A 21,567-nucleotide genomic window follows, 5' to 3' on the forward strand; every position below is an offset into this window, starting at 1 on the left:
ACTTTACTATTTTTGTAATTCTGTTTATTTCAATTAATAAAAAATGAAAATTCATTTGGTAACATATGTATGTATATTTATATACTTTATTTTTCTACGCTTAAAAGTTGAATTATTAATAATAGCATAGGTATTAATCTAAACATTCAAAAAAATAAAAAAACAATTGTCAAAATAAAACCCCATAAACCTTAATTAATTTTTTTAAATACTTTCAAATGCGTCAATACCCTTAACATTGGTATTATTTACGTAAATTATTGTTGAATTAACATTGTAATTTGTTACAATATATTGAATTTAGTAACAAGTGTGCATTACACGGGACCTAAGCTAGTACGTATTATATTTCTCGTCAAAAAAAAAGACCTCCTTTAACCCAAATGTGTGCATTCTACCCGCACCAACTCGTCCAATAATCAGCTTGGTCTAGTAGTCAAGTTTGTATCTCACAACCAAGAGATTGTGGGATCAAACCCTACTACTAGAGTCACCCCCCATAATCAGGTCTTCCAAACGCCCCTTCTACTAAACAAAGGATCTACATTCGAACTTGCTTGACATCCCCTAAATTTGAGCAAGAAGTTGTTCCAAAGAATTGGGAAACCTCTAAAGCAAGAGAAAACAATGGATTCTCTGTCCTCTGTATCTCCTTCAATCATGCTACCACCACCACCCCACACTCTCAAACTTCCTCTCCACTACCCCTTTCCTCCTCGCATTCACAATCGCCCTTTTCTCTCTCCTCCTCTTTCTTCCGATTCCTCGCTTTCGCAGCGGCGGAATGTTGGGGTGTTGCTAGCTAAATCTTCCGACAACTCCGATACCGAATCCGGATTCAACGGTGATGTCAAACACGGTAGTGACGCTGATACTGACGATGTCGAGGTTGATAAAGCTTTGCAGTTGGACGGAACTATCCCCGGAACTTCCGATGAGTTTGTCAAGCAGGTTTCGTCTCGTGCTTACGATATTCGCCGCCATCTTCACCAATCACTAGATTCCAGCAGCTATGATGGTACTTTGTTTTGTTCAATTTGATTTGAGTTTTGTTTGGTTTAATTTAGGTTTTAGTAGGTTTTGATTTGATTTGATTTGGGCTATATTTATAATTATGATTGTTGGAATTGAAAAGTATTAAGATGTTTGTTAGTATTAGTATTTGATCATCTTTGAAACCTCTTGTGAAAATTCTCATCATGATTTGCCGGAGAAGAGGAATTAGTGAATAACCAACTTATAAGCTCAGAGTGCTACTCCCATTGGCCATTGCTGATTGACTTGAGAATAGAGCTCTGGAGTAAAGTTGATAATTTGTAATCATAACATTCTTGTAAGCTCCAGGAGCTACTCCCGTTACTAATTGATTTGAGAAAAGAGCTCCAGAATAAAGCGGAAAATTTGAGGTGATAACCTATTTATAAGCTCGAGGAGCTATTCCTATTAGTAATTGATTTGAGAAAAAGAGCTTTGGACTAAAGTAGATAATTCAAGTTGATAACTTGCTTATAAGCTCGAGGAGCTAGCTATTCCTATTACTTATTGATTTGAGAAAAGAGCTTTGGACTAAAGTAGATAATTCAAGATAATAACTTGCTTATAAGCTCGAGGAGCTATTCCTATTACTAATTGATTTGAGAAAAAGAGCTTTGGACTAAAGTAGATAATTCAAGTTGATAACTTGCTTATAAGCTCGAGGAGCTAGCTATTCCTATTACTAATTGATTTGAGAAAAGAGCTTTGGACTAAAGTAGATAATTCAAGATAATAACTTGCTTATAAGCTTGAGGATCTATTCCTATTACTAATTGATTTGAGAAAAGAGATTTTGACTAAAGTAGATAATTCAAGATGATAGCTTGCTTATAAGCTCGAGGAGCTACCCCCTTTACTAATTTGGTTTTGAGAAAAGACTCTGGACTAAAGTGGATAATGCTCCTCTTTCTTGATAAGTGCAGCCAAGACCCATTTGAAAAGGTCAATAACTGTACATGTGAGTTGTTCAATATGGTTAGTAAAACTAGTAGCTGTTGGGGGACTTGGGCATTTCTTTGAATTTTAGATTTTGTTTTTCATCTGTTTTATTAGCATTTGATCAGGGAATTGTGAGTAGCTATGAATATGGCTCATTTGTTGATCTTCAGAATTAAGATAAGAATATGATGGTATGTATGGTGGTTTTTAGGTCTTTTATCATGATATTTGCATATTGCAAACTTTTGAAGTTGGGCTGAATTGTTGTCTTTGTTGGTTACCTCGAGTTTGATGTTAAAGATGGGGATCAAAGTTTTATAATTCTGGAATAATTCACAATAGTAAGATGTGTTATGTGATAAGATCACTTTTTTCAAAGAGCACAAATTGTCCTCGATGCTGAGATTTGAGGTGGTAGCCTATTAGGCACTTAGGTGGAGTTATATTCATCATGGACTTAAGGCACTTAGATTTATAAGAAGCCGAGAATGTTTAAAATCAATTCACAGCATATTTTCTAACGAGAAAGGCATTTTTTTTTTGTTGATACTAAATTAAATTATGGTTTAATTGCTATAAAGCAGAGAATCTTTATAACTTTATTGGAACAAACTAGTAGAAGAATCAAAGGGAAGTAATGAGGTATATTAATCATTGGTCACTTCAGATTCACTGTTATGTAGAGTTTAGTTTCTCCAGGGGGTGCCTGAGTCATTGTTTTGAAAGTAACAATAGTTTGTTCAAGGATTACCTAGACACTTGGAGATCGACTACATTCTTTAAAAAAATTCAGTTTGAGCAGGACTGTTGGACACATAACTATGTATGGTCGCATGAATCCACTCAATAAATGGGTCTACTTTGTTCTCTTTATCCTTGCTTCAGTCTAACCGTGTGTCTCAAAAGGATATCTGGTGTGAAGAAAAGTGAGTTGAGGTGAAGAACCTAATCCCTTCTGCATATCACACTTTGTGTGGGTTCTGGATCTTTGCATTATCCTTGTGACTTTGTTCCATAATTAAATTATTACCCAAACAGGGTGATGTAATTCATTCCCTCTCTTACATCCATGATCCTTTCATTTTTGACTTAGAAGTCAGAACTTCTTCAATCGAATGATATGATGATGTTCTGCAACCTAGAAAGGCTACAACATCTTTTCTTATCTCTAGGTCCCAATGTGAACATTTTTTACATTCATTAAGTATTTTTATGGTGATCATTCATTGCCTTGTCTTGTTAGTACTTGTTATAGTAAGTTGTAGAGGGGTTGTTGAAAAATTCTGAATGATATTACTTTGAATTCTCTACTCAAGTTTAAGTCTTTTTAAGGGAGTACTCTGTAAAACATGTACCAATGAAGCGACAGTCATGGTATAACATGAAAATTATGACTAGTAGGATGTGGAGTTGGTATGGACTTGATATTTGAAAGAATACTAAGGCCAAGTGGTTGTATTTGGGCTACTATATAAAGGTTTTGGTTTATTGCAAGAGTGAGTAAACTCTTATGCTTACTTGTGAGAAAGACAAGAAGACCGAGTGGGTTTGGACTTAGTGGCAACCTGGTAGGAAGGTACATGTAGCATATGACATAAATTTTCATGTGGCTGGTCACACAGTGTGTTAAAATAAGTGTATTCTCGAGCAGCAACGATTCTTAGAAAGAGAGCCCACAAGTTTGGTAAACACACTGTGACAGTGTGACCAAGGAACCTAAGAAAACAATTCAATTCCTAATGACTCAATTACATGTGGCGAACAATCTAGCTATTAGTCCTTTTGTCTCGCATGAATGTGTTCGAGTTATCAATCAATCAAAGCTTTAATCCCATAAGTGGGGTCGAATACATGAACCAAAGTTGATTATTTCGTGTAATTATCGACAAAAATCCTCCTCCTCCATCCTTTACGATCCAATGCCTCATTCTCATGCAAATCCAAAAACTTCATTTCCTTCCTAACTCCTTCCGACCAAGTCATTTTCGGTCTCCCTATCCCTTGTTTAACCCCTCCATGGTCCCACCCTTCCACTCTTTGTACCGTTGCACCCTCGGGTCTCCGTCTTACATGCCCAAACCAACACAGATGGTTTTCCCTCAGTTTGTTTGTTATATACGCCCGAGTATATATCTGTTATATACGAGCAAAGGTGTATAGTGTATTATGCGTTATGTTTGTAAATTTGTTGAATATTAAAAGCAAATTGGTAAATTAGTTCCTCAAAGGGCTACCTGTGGCATTAAATGACAAATTATGTAATCTTCTTAATAGAATTGATCAGCTGTATTAACTTTGATTGGCTGAACTCTCCCAACTAAAAACTAATCAAAGTGAAATAAAACGCTCATCAGTTCATATTTTCTTTCTACTTAATGTGCTCTATTTATATTATTCCGCTAACTCACTTATCTTCCTTTTCAAAATACAATTCATATTGTACTAACTATAGTGCCTCTCCCCATTAATCTAATGCATTACATGGTGTCTTTCAGTTAAACATTGCCATACCTTTATAGGGCAAGTTGATGCACCCAAGGGTGGAGCCAGAGAGGGGGTGCTGGTGGAGGCCTGGCCTTGTGGCCCAAATTCATGGCCTGTTATATGCCCTAAGCTGGCACCCATAGTTAAAGTATATTTATATATTTTTCGTACAATATTATACTACTTTTGTTTTATTAGAGTTGCAATACTTCCCTAAAATGGAAATGTCACACTAGTTACAATACAATGTGAAAGGAAGTTTTTTATGATGAAAATTCTGCTATTAATTTTATTTAAAGCTCATAGCCCACTTGATTATATTCTTAACAACCACGTAACCCCATTTTAAGTGTATTACATGATGTGAAGTTCACTTTTCTTAAATACCGTGATAAAGTGTGTGTTGCAACTATAAAGAAATGGAGGAAGTATGTACTTTGCTTTGCTCTAGTGGTCAAGCATTTATGGTGACATAACATGCATGTGTGTCTATTATTAAATAAGAATTGAGCCATACAGGACATTAGAACACTAGAAAAGAGGCAACGGAGGTAGACTGCCAACTATGAATTTTTGAAAGAATGCTAAGTCAATGAAAGTGTGTTCTGGAATCTGGATGTTAATGTATTTGCTGCTTTTCATAATGCAAGTGATTCAGTGGAATTCAGCAATAATGCAATATAGCTGGCGGATTAAGATCATACATTGCTTTTCTGTTGCTTGAAATAATGTGTTCATTCTTTCTTCTTTAGTGCTGGATGATAATCCATGGAGGGAAACTACAAAACCTGTGTATGTCCTAACCCAGAAGGAAAACCAACTATGCACAATGAAAACTCGAAGGAATCGCAGGTTAGTGACTCCTTGCCTTTTACCTCCAAAATGAGTTAGCTGTTTCCATGTTAACGTTTAGATTTCCTGTTACAGTGAAGTTGAAAGGGAGCTTGGGTTATTGTTTTCAAAGGGCCACAAATTGAGCTCCGACTTTGGCAGTCAGACCAAGCAGTCAAGAAGTGGCAAGAAGTTTCAAATGGTCGTGGAGGATGTAAGGGAGGGAATACTTGTAAGACTCTTTCCTACCTTCTTAAATTTTGTTTTGTTTTGTGTGCTATACTTGGGGTTAGTTTGGGTGTATCATGCTTCTGAATCCTCATCATATTGAGACTGTGGATAGTTTCTGGTATGCTTTGCAAGATATATACCTCCCTATGCAAGAAGGCTTTTGTTAGCAAAACTGTTTGGTACACAGAATCAGGCAGTTGTCTTTTTCTCAATTTATAAAGTATGCATCCAAATGCTGGAAATTTAGTAATTTACCTCCCAACTGTTGGGCTATGCATGAAAGTAACCTCGTTGTGGATATGACACTCCAACAAGTTAAGGAGAAGAAAATTAAACATATGCACCGTGGGCTCTGGCATGGATGAATTGTGACTGGGAAGCTTACTACTTGTCTCCAATGTCCCTGTTTGTTTTCTTTATTGTCTATATGGAATTTTGTTCTTTCTAATATCAGCAGTTGTGTCACTACAGATATTTGAAGACCAAAATGAAGCGGTAAGATACTGTGACCTAATGCAAGGTGGTGGTCAAGGTTGTGAAGGTGTTGCTGAGATAGAAGCATCGTCTGTAAGAAACCAGACCCTGTCCTCCCAATAGTGTACTTATTCTACTTAAACACTGTCCGACATTAAAACCTGAAGCAAATATTTATTGTACAGGTATTCGATCTTTGCCGAAAGTCAAGAGCTTTGGCTGTTCTATTCCGCAGAGGCAGGACTCCACCTCAGCCTGAAAGCCTCCAACTTAAATTGAGAGCTCGGAAGCGGTCCCTCGAAGACTAACATGGTTCATCTCTGCAGCATTGTATAGAAAGACAGACTTGAAAATTAAACATGTATACACAGATTTCACATCTGAATCCTACAGAACAATATAACATAATGTAGTATATAGTGATTATAATGTATATAGTTACACAACTACAAGTCATATATCAATGTAATTATATTAAATGCAATCTTCATCTTCAATTTCGCCATTGATTCTCTTCCCCTGGTGGTGTCAAATATGCTTTGAAGAGTGGCTGCACTGTCAAAGTTGACTTTTCCCACATAGAGAGATAGTAGCACTACAACACGAAATAATAATATACTCCGTAGTAACAAGATCATCACATGACTATATTTTATCTTACGAAAGATTCATAAAAAATTAACGTGTCGTACAGCACCTAATAAAATAGTTGCAATGAGATAAGAGCTCAAGCGGTATGCATCACTGAAAGCACTGTTTGGACGGAGCAAGCTAAAATGTCATTGTCAATTGTTTTTGCCACAAATTCACTCGTAAATTTATTCAACAAAATTGGCTAAGATTCTAAGAATGTGCTAGTTGCAGAAGATAACCATGATTTCATTGTCCTTTTTTCAATCAAGTTGAAAGTGTCTTCAAACTGTTCAAGTAGGGATTTGTTATTATGAATATATTATGAATCATGTTGTCATCAACTTTAATCACAGACGCTTAACGTTGTAATCAACTTCTGTTGTACACAAGTATTGTTATACAATTCGAATATTGTTTTTATCTTTTTATCATTTATTTAAGGAGTTTGGGTTTAAAAGACTTACGTTCTAAAAATATGATAAAAGGATAACAAAGATACTCAACTACATATGCAACTAAATAAGGTCTAATATATAAGTATTGATAAGGTCTTGGCCTAATGTGTAAGACTGAAGGCCTTGGTACAATAGGTCACATGTTTAAATCCTCACATTGTTACGACTCAATTTTTAGATTACAGTAACTTACAAGTTGCTCATTTTTAGGCTACAATAACTCATAGGTTGCTCATAACCCTTATGACTTATTTTTAGGCCACAGTAACTTGCAAGTTGCTCTTTTTTTTTTATTTTTTTTTTTATTTTTTTATGTTTTTCAAAGGTAAGCATGTAACTAGATGCTTTATTATATTGTAAAAGTTCATATAAACCATCAGAGATGCTTTTAATTCTGTACAAATCTAGTACTAAAATAATTGTAAATAATACGTTAATAGTATTCATAATACTATTAGATATAAACAATCTATAGTTTTAGAAATTTAAGATAAGATTTAAAAGCATAGGACAAAATAGTAATACAGAGAGTAGACCAACAAACTACACCATGTCCAATACACTTTACCACTCCAAAAAAACTACATCCCAAAATTACATAATGAGAAGTGCAGTAGTCAAGTTTAACCCTCTTCCTTCTTTATCAACACTCATCTACTTTGTTTAAAAGATTATACCTCAACATAAACTCCATATTAGATTACACTTCTTATCAATTATTCGTATCATGTTATCATGAATTCATGATCCACATTTTATATAATAAATAATTTAAACTAAAATGGAGTCAAAATGTCAAATGCACTCCCATCTAAACAAAAAGTTGCAAATGAAAAGATAATTAATTTAATACAAATATAGAACGAATCAAATCTAATCTAGTAATTATTCCATTTGACAAATTATTTAGGAAATAAAAAAACAAAATTTATAAAAATACCGTTTCATTTTTATTTATTTACTAGAAAAAAATACGTGTATCATAAATACGAGTAATTAAATAAAGATAATAAATAAAAAAAAATAAAAAATAAAAAATAAAAAAAAACCAAAACCAACAAACAGAATAACGGATACACACACATTTTCCACTTCCCCCCTTTCTCCTTTCTCTTCCTTGAAATCTATTCTTCCAGATCAACCGGAGAATGAGCGACGCCGGAGAAAGTTCGTCGGAATCACCTTCAATGGACGGAGCACCGCCGACCAAAGTAGTGGAGAAGCAAAAGGATAAGGATAAAGCTAGGGTAAGCAAGACGTCAGCAATTCTATGGCATGCTCATCAAAACGACGCCGTTGCGGTCCGGAAGCTTCTAGAAGAAGATCCTACCCTTGTCAATGCTAGGGATTACGATAATCGAACTCCTCTTCATGTTGCTTCGCTTCATGGTTGGATCGATGTTGCTAAGTGTTTGATTGATTTTGGCGCTGATGTCAACGCGCAAGATCGCTGGAGGAACACCGTATTATTCGATCTCTATTATTTCATAAAATCTCTCTCTCTTTTTTTTTTTTTTTTTTTTTTTTTTTTTTGCGGAAATTCAATGTTTTTGATTTGGTAATCTATGCTTAATTTGGCAATTATTTTGGAATTATTGATGTTGAAATTTGGTATTCTTGATTGTTTAGTATGATTTTCGAAATTTTGGTAAATGTATGAATTTAGGTATTTTGTTTGTGATTTTTGGAATTTCGGTGAAGTTTCTTGATCGTATTCGTAGAATATTAATTTTGGAATTTTAGCTGTCTTTTTTGGAATGTTAGAAGAACAAAGATAATTTGTGCCAGATTCTGTTTCTACTTATGTAATTGCAGTAAGATTTGAGGATTGCGGTTGCTTTTCGAATAAATGCAAAATTATGAGATACGATTATTGTTGGATTATTGATGAATTTGAGATAAGGTTCTTTTGTTAATGTCAACTTTGATTGATGAGATGACTACTAATGTCAATGCTTTTTAGAAAATATTTGTACCAAATTTATTTTAAGTGAACAAAAATTATAAATTCTAAAAGCTGATTTGCTACTCATAAATTTTCTCTCAACATTCTTTTTCTTTGTCTCTTAATTGTTGCTCAGCGATTTATTGACCAATTTGTCACGTACTCGATTTGTTTCTTTTTTGAATTTACTAACTAAAACTAAACTTAAAGTTCAAAACTATTAGAAGAAATGAAAAGAGCTAATTTTCTCTTTGAAGGCTCTCTCTTTCCTCCCTTTCCTTATTTATCTTGTCGAGTCATGCAGAAATGAAGCCAGGGGTGGGAATTCATAGAAATATTATTTTCCTCTCATAATAATCACTAATTGATTTGGTTAATTTATTCAATCACTTTTCTTTTTTTTTTTTAAAAAAAATATATTTTCAAATTTCAGTAATTCTAATGATTTTAATTTTTGATCAAGTTTCACCTTTAGATGTTGAACTAATTGATTTTAATTTGCGGGCCTAAAGTTAACTTTTTTCTCTGAGGTTTTAATGCTATGTTATGTTATGAAATGCTATCTTTCACAATGTGCACTTGACGTTGACCTACTTCAAGAACATTTTAACTAGGCGACATTGTTGATTCCGCTTGTGATTGTTGCTGTAAGGTTAAAATAGCTTCTTTCAGAATTATTTTGTTAAAGCTGTAATAAGTTTGCCCCTTTCCCCCTTAGTTGCTTCTGGTGCTTCTTTCAAAATTGTTTGGTTAAAGCTATAAAAAGTTTGCTCCTTCCCACCTTAAGTTGTCCTAGTCAGAAGCCTAGTTACTGGCATTGGTTTAAATCTGTAATGATATGGTGTAGTATGGTACAGGGAACGATGAAATTTGAGCCATTGAATTGGATTCTGAAGGGTAAAATTCTTGACGCCTAGACTAAAGCGTCACTTTTATTACATGGCATATTGTGATCTGGATGCTGCTGTTTCCTTTGTTGTCTTTCTTTTTTAATTATTATTTCAAGAAGAAACTAGCTGGATTGCATTTTAAAATAGATTCTTGTTTCATGACAGCCTCTAGCTGATGCCGAAGGTGCAAAAAAACATGGAATGCTTGAGCTTTTGAAAACATATGGCGGTTTATCTTATGTAAGTTTAATTCCGGTGCATTTGTATGTCCTCTTTATGAATTTGTCTTTATAATTGTAGCTACGCCATGGTGTATGTGCTCTTCAGATGGAAATATATATTTCAGTTATCTTGTGCACCTTATCCTCTGAATTGTAACATGCCTTTTTGGTTCTTCCCTATCCATTGACATGCTTAAAGTATTTCTGTTTGTGAATTTCTTTTCTCAGAAAAGTCATTAGCTTGCCGTTAGAGACTGAAATAATTTGAACTTATGAACTTGTTTTCTTTGAAAGGTCATTAGCTCACAATTAGAACTTTCTTTAATATTATGAACTATAGAACTGTATGAAATGAAGCTACCTTGAATATGGAAATCCGTAAGAGTGGATTATGTGGTTCACCAGTGTCATTTTAATTATTTTTAAGTTTGCTTTGGACTTTTTCACAAACTCAATCTGATATGTCTATCCTAAAGTAGTGTGAAGTACCAAACACAGATGTTTGGAAGTTAAATTTTCTCATTTATGTGGATGTTATATAGGTACTGGCCGGTAATCACTGTTGCCTGTGCATTGTAGACTATTGAGAAGAAACTCCTTAGCTTAAAATGTCAATAGTGTCTGTTATTGGAAGCTATATTTTTCATCAACATTATTGCTTTTCTTGTGTCTATTTGTATAGAAATTGTGATAATATTTTGTGACTCAAATTTGTTACTCGTTGTTTCTTCTCATGACTGCATTTATGGACAGAAGCATGTATGTCGATCGTTTTAGCATTTTCAGTGTTACTAATTTGAGCCTCTGCTCTGTTTGGATTCATGTTATAATAGTTAGTAATTTCCATGATCTCTGAGTGATTTCAATTTTCAGGGACAAAATGGGAGCCATTTTGAACCAAAAGCTGTGCCCCCACCCCAACCAAACAAGTGTGACTGGGAGATTGACCCTTCTGAGCTGGATTTTTCGCACTCAGCAATAATTGGAAAGGTGTGAGTGTGACTCTATCTTTGCATTAGTGATAAGTAGCTTCAGACCACTTGTAATAATGTCTAGTTTATGATTTAAAAAGGTTAAATTTTTTTCAGCTTATCTTTAATTCTATTCTTGTTGTTCCTGTCTATCTTCTGATTGGATTAATTATTACCCATTGTGATGCTCAATGAACATGAAAGATTGAAGATGAAATTTAGCTTTAAAGAATTGACCACTTTACAGCTCCTAATATACGTGGGGTGGAGAAGTTTATGGAGTAATGGTGCCTTTCTTTTCTTTGCGCAACTTCCTGGTAACTTTTCTTGAAATTAAGTGAAACAATTACAGGTAATAGACTAATAGGTATCAATTAGGTACTAAAATAATAGGGTGGTGGTGATCATCAATTCATGGCTTGGTGGAGAGGTGGGGGATTTTTTTTTTTTTTTTTTTTTTTGGGGGGGGGGGGGGGGGGGGACTATCCTTCCACATGCAAGAAAATAATTCTGAAAAAATAGGAGAAAAGGAGTGGATACTCTTGTGAAGCAAATATAAAGATAGAAATCATCTGAACCTTAGGAATATTGTCAACTTGATGGTAATCCATTGTACCAATCTTAGGCTCTTCTTGGTTGTGTTATTAATTTTTCAAGTCAATGCTGCATATGCATCAAGGCGGTTATTTTCTAGTACTTTCTTTGTTTTGTTTACCTTTGATAATTTGACTCCTGCAGGGATCATTTGGTGAGATTTTGAAAGCCTACTGGCGAGGAACTCCAGTTGCAGTTAAGCGCATACTTCCATCTCTTTCAGATGATAGATTAGTCATGTAAGATCAAATTTCAAAGATGGGATCTTTTTAGATGAGCATGTGATGTAGACAATTCTATTATTGTATATTATTATTAAAAATACGTATTGGTTTTTACTTCCGTTTTGCTTCTTCAGTCAGGATTTTAGACATGAAGTCATTTTGCTGGTGAAGCTTCGTCATCCTAACATTGTACAATTCCTTGGAGCTGTGACTGAGAAAAAGCCTTTGATGTTGATCACGGAATATTTGAGAGGGGTATATTGCTTGCAAATATATATCTATACCTGCTTCATTCTTAATGTATTACTGACTAGCTGTTGATTATGATTATCCATATATATATCTCTCTCTTCTAGGGTGATCTACATCAGTATCTTAAAGAAAAGGGAGCTCTTAGTCCATCAACAGCTATAAATTTTGCATTGGACATTGCAAGGTATTATAGAGTTTTGTTTGGTGCAATTATTCTTTTACAAGATCCCACATGAGTATATATTTATTCTTAAAATATTAGATTCTGTAAGCATTGGTATCTCTAAAGATTCTGAATAGGACCATCAATTAGAATCAAAGGGAATACTTTTCTTAAACTTCCTCCGTTTTTGTTAGTTGACATGTTTTTTTATCACGTTTTCCAATGCACAAATTTTGCTATTAATATCTCTAATCAAGTAAAAACTATAAAACGTTTATATTGATAAAATATACATTGAGACGATTCAAATAAGATCCCACATGAATATGTTTTATCATAAATTTAAATCACAAAACCTAGTCAAAGTGAAGTTTATGAATGGTGTCAAAAGTCAAAATGTGTCAACTAAAAAATAACAAAAGAAGTAATATTTTGAGACTGGTAGAATTAGTATTATGATGTATTATTACCAAATAAAAATGATCATTATTATTAGACATGTTTTACTATTATATATATAGCAATTATACTTCATTCTAATTAAATTACACCATGAGTGGAGTGCATGGGGATTTAGAAAATAAATAAGTATCGAAAGAAAGGCTAAATTGTCCAGTTACCCATGTGATTGCAAGCGTTGGAAAGCAACAAGTACTGACAAGGGTATATTGGAAAGCAACAAGTATTAACAAGGGTATATTGGAAAGTGAGTAGTATTAACAAGGGTATATTGGGTGTGTGCAGTGTAGATTTGTATATGGAGGTATACAATTTTCTAAATGATGCAGTATTCAAGTTTTCTCATAAGGTAAATGGTGAAAATGTTTAGAATTGATGAAGTATAACTTATTGATGGTCAAGGATCAACCTTTAAGACTACAAAAACTTAATTTGTGATGGTCAGTTATGGACAACGATTATTTAAGTCTGAGATCTTTATCTTGGAGACCTTATGCTGTTGATCTTGTGGTTAAATTGTGAAATTGGTTAATCTCACATCTTCAATTCTTTTTTTATTTTTTTGGGCAGAGGAATGGCTTATCTTCATAATGAACCTAATGTCATTATCCACCGAGATTTAAAGCCAAGGTTAGTGCAGTTGTGTTTTTCACTCTATTAAGGGTGAGGGCTTGAATTGGTCACACCTATGGAATATTTTACATTGTGCATGTAGCATACTTCTGTATGTCCACTGTCTTTAACTCCCTAGAAGATGTGGTTGACACTCATTGTAATTCTTGATAACCTTTATTGCTTTGGCAATGATTTCAGGAATGTTCTCTTAGTCAACTCTAATGCAGACCATTTAAAAGTCGGAGACTTTGGACTGAGCAAGCTCATCAGGGTACAACATGCTCATGATGTATATAAATTGACTGGGGAGACAGGAAGCTGTGAGTAATTTGTACTTTAGTATTTGATGGTATATTATTTATGCATATTCGTTCTTAATGGTTTGATTGAATAAATTCAGACCGTTATATGGCTCCAGAAGTTTTCAAGCATCGGAAATATGACAAAAAGGTTGATGTCTTCTCCTTCGGCATGATATTATATGAGGTGAGTTCATTATATTGATGTTGAACGGAAGTTACAGTATATTCAACTTTATTCCTCATAAACTTGTATTTTCTCAGATGATTGAGGGAGAGCCTCCCTTGTCAAGTTATGAACCATATGAGGCAGCAAGATATGTGGCTGAAGGACATAGACCTACCATTAAATCCAAAGGGTTTGTCCCAGATTTGAAAGAGTAAGTTTAACTTAAAGTACAATATTTGCGAAATCTATCATTTTTCTACCCATTTGTGTATTGCTTGACCTTGGAGCTTTCAGCTTACAATTTTGTCTTTTTTTCTGACTTCTGGTTGCTGTGGTCAGACCATGTGAGTGCAATCTTATTCTATTCAAAGAGGGTTTGTGTGTGTGTGTGTGTGTGTTGGGGTGGGGGGGGGGGGGGGGGGTGGATGGTCTCAGAAGTTTACGCGTATCTAATATTTGGGCTCTCATTTTGCTATTGCTTACTGTCCATTGAACCAAATGTTTATTGTCTGCTATATCCTTCTGTCCATACATTATGTTCCTGTTGTCTTACTCTGTTTTTCATTATTTTTCACTGTTTCGTTGGCACCTCTTTTTTTTTCCTGTGTGTGGGAATTTGGGGGTTTGAACATGGGCGTTCTTACCTAGGGTGGGTGCTCGTGAATCATGATTCTTATTGGGGGGAAGGAAGAGGGGGGGGGGGGGTGTGTTGGTGCTGTAGGAAGTTTACGTATATTTTGCTGTCCAATGAACCAAATGTCAACTTTCTTTGTCCTTCTGTTCCTAAGTTATGATCCTGTTGTCTTACCCTTTCTTTTTTTATTGTTGTTTACAATGTCGCTTGGAATTTTATATTTGACTGTATGTGTGTGGAGATGGGGTGGGGGTTGAACATATTCTTACCTGAGGTGGGTGATCATGAATCATGATTCTTATCTGGATATAGACGGTGATGCTGTGTATTTCTACAATGAAATTTGCTGATTTTAAGCTTTTCCCTTGTGATGCTTAAAGTCTTTGGGTGTTTATACAGGTTAACTGAACAGTGTTGGGCTGCTGATATGAACCAGAGGCCTACCTTTCTGGAGATTCTTAAGAGACTTGAGAAAATTAAGGACAATCTTCCAGCAGAGCATCACTGGCACTTTTTTTCTGGATGACAAACTCTGCATTATGACGCTCATGGTCTGACAACTAGCTAGTTATTCATGCCAACACTGTTGATGTCCAATTCTGGCTTAAGGTATTTTCATTTCTAGATAAATAGTCCCTTGTTCATTTTGAAGAGTGCTACACCTGTTTATTAGCTTCAATTATTTTTAATCGAATCATTAGCTATATCAGATTCTAGCCAACACAACCCTATTCAAACATTATAGATTTCCGACTCCAAATATTCATTCTGATTCATATATGGCATGGATGGGCTTATTGTATGACTGGAAGTGTATACCTATAAATTACAATATTTTTATTTTCTTTGTATATTGTATTATTTGTGTACTACACTTGTAATTTGCTATTTGACTTCTTTTTATTTCATTTTCATATGCCTTGTAAATGACAACTGCCTTCTTTGGTAGATTTTAAGAAGATAAAGTTAGCAGCACTTGAGACTGTGTTGTGCAATTGCATTAGAGTTCTTATTTTTCTGCCTTCGCTTGCTGTTATCGACACTTTGAAACATGATATTAGTCTGAGGGACAGCTATAAATGTTTCTTTTGTAAATGTAAAACACCTACTTCTCGAGAAGACCCATTGTATTTTCTAAAAGTTTTGATATCTAGTCTTTCACTACCAAAATGATTGAACATGCTACAAAGTAAATTACTCTCGTCCTATATTTCGCTGACTTTGGAGTTTCAATGAAGGGTTTTGATCTTTATAGAAGCTTAGAAAGAATCTGTTTTAATTTTCAAGTGTTTAAACCCCTCTTTAGTTCAACCAGCTGCCAGTTTTCTTTTCCCTTTCCTTTTATTTAATCCTAGGAACATAAGATTAGTGTTTTGGAAGAAGCACAAGGATGAATAAGACTGTTGCATTGGAGGCTATCCAGCTCGTCATCGTGGACAGGGGCGTTGGGGTAATATCGTGTAAGCAATTTTATGTCTGTGGAGAACACCTATCAAAGCAAATTCTTGAGGGCAGACGATTATAAAAATTTAACCTTTCTTAAGTAAGAAATGACTTCCTCTGATTTAAAGGTTGGTTGCGCAAACCTCTAGTCCTCTACATAATAGGTGTAGAAGCAGCTCCTACTAAAGAATGGGAGCAATGTTTTGTGTTTTTTATTTTTTTATTTTTTTTATTTTTTTTTGTTTTTAACAAGGAGCAAATGTTTTGTTAAATGACAATTGCTTAGCACTATTTCATTTCATTTACCATTTCCAAATTAAAATTGGTTATTAATACGTAAGGAAAAAGAAAGAGGGGAGATTAACGGCACTCTCTCCATTCTTGTTTCATCTATTTGCCTTTGTAGTTGTTTCAATGCACATGTTTGAGCATAAACGTATTCAACTATGCACTATAAAGAAAGGTTTACGTTTAAAGGGCTAAAAGTCTTAGGATCGTACTGTCAGCATTTAATTTAAAAAAAGTCTATGTTTGACAAAGTCATATTAACATTCAAACACACGTTTAAGTATATACTAATGAACACGTCAAAAAAAGGTATATACGGATGAATATCAATTAAAAACAATTAACCCCTAATACGATGAAAAGGTATATACGGATGAATATCAATTAAAAACAATTAACCCCTAACACGATGAAAAGATCATATCGACAAATGCCAATAAAAACTAACAAAAATACTAATGACTAAAAAAATGTCAAAAATATTCATTGAAAAACATACTCCGTAAAATTCAAGTGGATTGACTATTCGATAGATAATATTACATTCTCGAAAATTTTACAGTAATGCTTTAAAATTAACTAACTTATAACAACTTTTTCCTCTCGAAGAAATTCTTCAAGTAAAAAAATTGCAAACCAGCCACAGTTGAACAAACAAGAAATGAAAGAAAACCCAACCAATACATCCTAGAGTTGGTTGTTCTATTCAAAGCTTGCATCTCTTCTTCCCTGTAGATCAAATAAAATCTTTTTTAGCAATCTACATAAACCTTTCTTATTTGTGTAAATTCAAAAGGAAACTCACCTATCACGGAGGTAGAACATTTCCTCATGAATGGAATTTACAGTATCCATTAGCTTCTTTAACTCCAATTCCATGACCTGATAAGAATAAATTTAGGTTTAATTTTTACACATTTTTTATAAGAAAATAATAATAAATATAACAAAAGTGAATAAGATAATTACCATTTCCATCATTTAAAGAGACTTAATTGGTGGAGAAACTTTTGACAAGACATGGCAAGTAATTTTACAATATACAACTCCATACAAAAGGTTCTTTGCTGAATTTGAAAAGACAACAATACACAATCACATAATTCTTACCATGATACGTACTTCAAGTCCTTTTAATTCAAGATAACAAAATAACATTGATTGAATCATTTTTTTATTGAATGTGAGAGAGGGTGAGGCCCAAACTTTCTGATAATGGAAAGAGCAAATGATTTTTTTTTATTTTTTTTAATTTCAATATCTAAAAAGTGGGTATTTTCTAAATAAAACACTGTAAAGACAAATCTGCGATAAACAATAAAAGAAGTGTAAGAACTAATTCAGAGGTGTATATTAGTTTCTCTTGCGGTCTTGCCCCTCTAATGAACCAAGACCTTAAAAAAAAAAAAATTCAGTTTCAAAGATGCCAAGTGTTTTAAGCTTTTTTCTCTATTAAAACAACCAAACCCAACGTGTACAATTGTTGCGTTCATGCATAAAAGGCCAAAACAATACTTGGAGCATCAAACACGTCCCCCTTTGTATACATACAAATATAAAGCAATATCTCTAAAAACAGAAAAAGAGACAATAATGTATAAAGAACAAGGGACGATAGTAAGCAGCTATAACAACTTGCAGAAAAAAAACCTCTCGCATAAAAAATGTCCTCCTTTCCTTTATTTGACACATGATCATTCAAAAAAAATGACAAAAAATAAGATAACTAGGAAGGATCTATTAAACTTAAAAGTCAAACAAGAACACTAGGATGTTGGAAGTATCAATCAAGCACAGCACGACATTCTCAAACAGTTCCTGCTACAGAACATAGCAGGTTCCCCTCCCTGTAATGAACTGACTTAGGGGAGGTTATTAAAGGTAAATTAGTATGTTAGTAGTCATCAAATTTAGCATAATATGGGAAAATAGGAAATGAACCAAAGATGCCACCTGTGCACATGAGACAAAAACTTAGTCTAGAAACATCCTAGGGATGAAGGATGTAAATATAAAAAGGGAAGAGAGATATGGAGAAGGAGGCAGAAATTTGTATTGAAGGGAAACCTAAACAGAGTGATAGCCTCAAGCTATTTTGAGTGTGATAGCCTCAAGCTATTTTGAGTGTGATAGCCTAAAGCTATTAGCCCTATCATTTTGTAACCCTTCCACCATTATCAACCAAAATTAAAGCTTCCATCTTTATAAATTCTTCATATTAAATCAATTTACAAAAATCAGATTATATAGTTCACTCAAAGAACCAATATTTTCCTCTCTATTTTCCTGTTATTTGCGTGAGTTAAGTTAGCAGAAAATCCAGTTCATTACACTCTATTATGGATTTCTGACCACATTCTCCATAGGGCCCTCTGATCTCTTCCTTAGACGAACTCAGATTATGGAAGAAGGAGAAAAAGGTATCAGCAACAACTGGTTTTATTTTGGCAAAGCTCATGATGTTCATATTGATCTATTATACACTCTGCATCTAGCGTTGGGTAGACCTCATACAATAACTATCCTAGCTCTACCCTATCTTTTGTTTCATATTTTTCTAGAACAATCACAAACACTTTTTTGATCATGGATTGACTAGCAAAAATTCAATGCGTAATCTCAGCATTCAATGTGTATTCCTAGATAATCTCAAATATTTTGATTGGCAAAAAATTTCAGCATTATTTAGCCCAAAATACAAGATATAGATCATCTAAAACATTGACTAGCATCATCCTTGTTAGCAATGGCAACAATCAAAAGATAGACAAATATACTCAAAACACAGAAAGCCATAATGAGGTAAGAAGTCAATCTTGACCCTATGAGGAATGATCCTTTAAAATTGTTGGGTTTCTCGATAAAAGCTATAATAACCCATGACTTTTAAAGCCAATGGCCCTGTCCAAAAGGAGTAAAGCCCTTTGATGTTTGTCCCAACTCAATTGCCGTTGACCACCAATACTCAAAACTCCAAGCAAATGCTCAAATCTATATCAGAAGCACCATTAGCAAACCCCTATAGTTTCCTAACAAAAAAGAGAAGTGTTTTAAGGCAACTGAAGACCATCTCTCAATCTATCTACATCCATCCAGAGAAGGGTTGGACACTTGTGCAAGCTAAATCCAAGGAAGCAACACTGGAAACTCGTATTCTCTTTGCATGTAATGGAAATAGAAAATTATATCGCAATCCCTATATGATAACAATTGATTTGGGATCACTCTTAAGGAATGCAGCTCAATTTTAATAACCATCTCTCCCTAAAATTTAAAAATATCTACAATACCGCCGCAGTATATATGGAAGTCTTATTACGTATCATTGACACTATGGTTGAATAACAATGGTGAAGGGAAAGAGAGGGGAAGGAAAAAGGTGGTTAGGGAAAGGAGAGAGTGACATTCCATTTTCCTTCATCTCTCCAACTTCCTTCATCTCTCCAACAATAGAGGAATTTAGTTTATTAGAGGGGAAGGACAATGAATCCCTCCATTTCCTTTCCTTTCCCTTCCCTATGTCATATCCAAATAAGAAAAATTATATCCTTCGCTTTCCCTTCCCTCCTTTACCATCCAACTATTCCTATCCAAACATACATAAGGGTTACATGGGAACTTATAAATGTTGAAAATTTCCTAATGTTTGAACATGTAGCCAATTACGGGACAAAAATCAACTTCTTACCAAGAGCATACATAAAAATCGTCAATTTACAACGATAATATAAGTAACCATGATCATGACCCTAACTGCCACCAAAAATAGAATCTTGAAGGGCTAGATGGTAGATCTGAATATATAATGACCTCAGAGTAAATCAATTCAAGCTATACAATTGCATAAAGAGCTAATTCTCCCACCCAAATTTTGATGAATTTTTTCTAATCAGGTAACAATGCAATGCATAACTCTCAATCCCTCATCTACAGTACAACATTAGCTACTTTGGCTAAGCAACCAGAATGATCAAAGCATCAAAAACTCACAACTCAACATAATAAGCCTTTTTCATAGTCAATTCATCATCATCCTCATTCCAATATACCCTTTTCGCAACACGAAATGCAACAACTAACTCATCAAACAGAAAATACAATATAATTAAACACAACTGGAGCACTATGAAAATAAAATTTACCTCAACGGTTCCCTTTTTAGCAACACTACCCCAATCCTTAGCAGCAACACCAGTCTTCCAATCAAAATCAATAGTTACAGTAACAGGCGGGTTATGCTCCGGCGTCCAAAAACACGCCATATAATCCCCTGACTCCACAGCAGTATACGCAAACTGCCCTGATTCCACATGATCTGCAGTGTGATAGTTATTCCCATACGCCGACGTCACCTACAAACACAATCAAATCAAATAAGGGTTTCCAAATCACAAAAATTAGGGTTTCCAATTCACCAACACAAAACAAAATCAAAATCAAAATTACCCGAACAGTGACTCTGTGAGTATCAGGCAAAGGATAACCTTCATTGGGATTGACGATGTGATACTTTCCGACGGTCATGGAATTGCTCTTGATATCTTCGGAAATGCATTTAGTATGGCCAGATTGAAGATCAAATCTAAGGGATTGGGTAATGGTGAGCAAAAACCCTAGAATTACGAAAATTTGTAATGATCTTTGGATCATTTCCGCTGAATTCTAGGGATTTGATTTGAGGAATTTCTCTCTCTAGAAATTGCAGCAGCTCGTAAAACTGCGTCGAATTCGCAGTCGATATAGAGGAGAGAGAATGAATTGGGGGAAAGAGAGTCAAAGGAGGAGAGTACGAGGGAAGGGAACCTTTTTTTCTTAGGGATTTTTTTTTTTTTTTTTTTTTTTTGAGTGATTAAATAAAAAAATAAATTAGATTTGTGTTGTAAACTGAGAAGATGTGATTGGAGATTGGAGGAATTGTAGCTTACGTGGTGTGTTCTTATTGGAAGTTATACGTTATTTTGGAGGACTTTTTTTTTTTTTTTTTTTGACAATGGAGGACTTTTTTTGAGTTAAAAGCCATGAAAAGCTTTGACCTTATTTTGAGTTTTTGATGGAATAAATTTTTAAATTGTAATGAAATAATTATAATTAATGATGCAACTCAGTAATTTATTACTCTGTAAAAGGTTTCTTATTAAAAAAATATATATTAAAAAATTATCTCAAAAAATTCATGCAGTTATCTAATCTATCTAATATATATATATAAAGGGGAGTTTTTTTCCCGAGTTTTTAGAGAGCCACGTAGGATTTAATTTTCTCAGCGCGCCATGTAGGATTATAAATCTTAGGAGTAGCCAATTAAATAAGAGATAATT

General features: G+C 34.2%; 3 protein-coding genes across 3 annotated transcripts; 2 read left to right on the forward strand and 1 right to left on the reverse strand.

Moving 5' to 3' along the window:
• The first annotated feature begins 535 nt into the window (after window positions 1–535).
• Window positions 536–6,503, forward strand: LOC145582634 (uncharacterized). The gene is made up of 5 exons (XM_081639612.1): window positions 536–1,018; window positions 5,211–5,310; window positions 5,386–5,521; window positions 5,992–6,087; window positions 6,180–6,503. Exons 1-5 carry the CDS (start codon window positions 628–630, stop codon window positions 6,300–6,302), a joined length of 846 nt encoding a protein of 281 aa, XP_081495738.1. The 5' UTR covers window positions 536–627; the 3' UTR covers window positions 6,303–6,503.
• A 1,625-nt stretch (window positions 6,504–8,128) lies between these two features.
• Window positions 8,129–15,493, forward strand: LOC145581472 (serine/threonine-protein kinase VIK-like). The gene is made up of 11 exons (XM_081638475.1): window positions 8,129–8,545; window positions 10,083–10,157; window positions 11,012–11,128; window positions 11,848–11,942; window positions 12,062–12,182; window positions 12,284–12,363; window positions 13,372–13,431; window positions 13,615–13,736; window positions 13,817–13,902; window positions 13,980–14,095; window positions 14,918–15,493. Exons 1-11 carry the CDS (start codon window positions 8,231–8,233, stop codon window positions 15,042–15,044), a joined length of 1,314 nt encoding a protein of 437 aa, XP_081494601.1. The 5' UTR covers window positions 8,129–8,230; the 3' UTR covers window positions 15,045–15,493.
• Window positions 15,494–16,667: 1,174 nt separating this feature from the next.
• LOC145582635 (transmembrane emp24 domain-containing protein p24delta9-like) lies at window positions 16,668–21,056 on the reverse strand. Its single transcript, XM_081639614.1, has 4 exons — window positions 20,696–21,056; window positions 20,392–20,601; window positions 17,055–17,131; window positions 16,668–16,978 (listed from the first exon to the last, which is right to left on the reverse strand). Exons 1-4 carry the CDS (start codon window positions 20,897–20,899, stop codon window positions 16,834–16,836), a joined length of 636 nt encoding a protein of 211 aa, XP_081495740.1. The 5' UTR covers window positions 20,900–21,056; the 3' UTR covers window positions 16,668–16,833.
• Window positions 21,057–21,567: the final 511 nt, after the last annotated feature.

This window comes from Chenopodium album, chromosome 15 (genome assembly GCF_948465745.1).
Source record: "Chenopodium album chromosome 15, dcCheAlbu1.1, whole genome shotgun sequence".
Lineage (NCBI taxonomy): Eukaryota > Viridiplantae > Streptophyta > Magnoliopsida > Caryophyllales > Amaranthaceae > Chenopodium > Chenopodium album.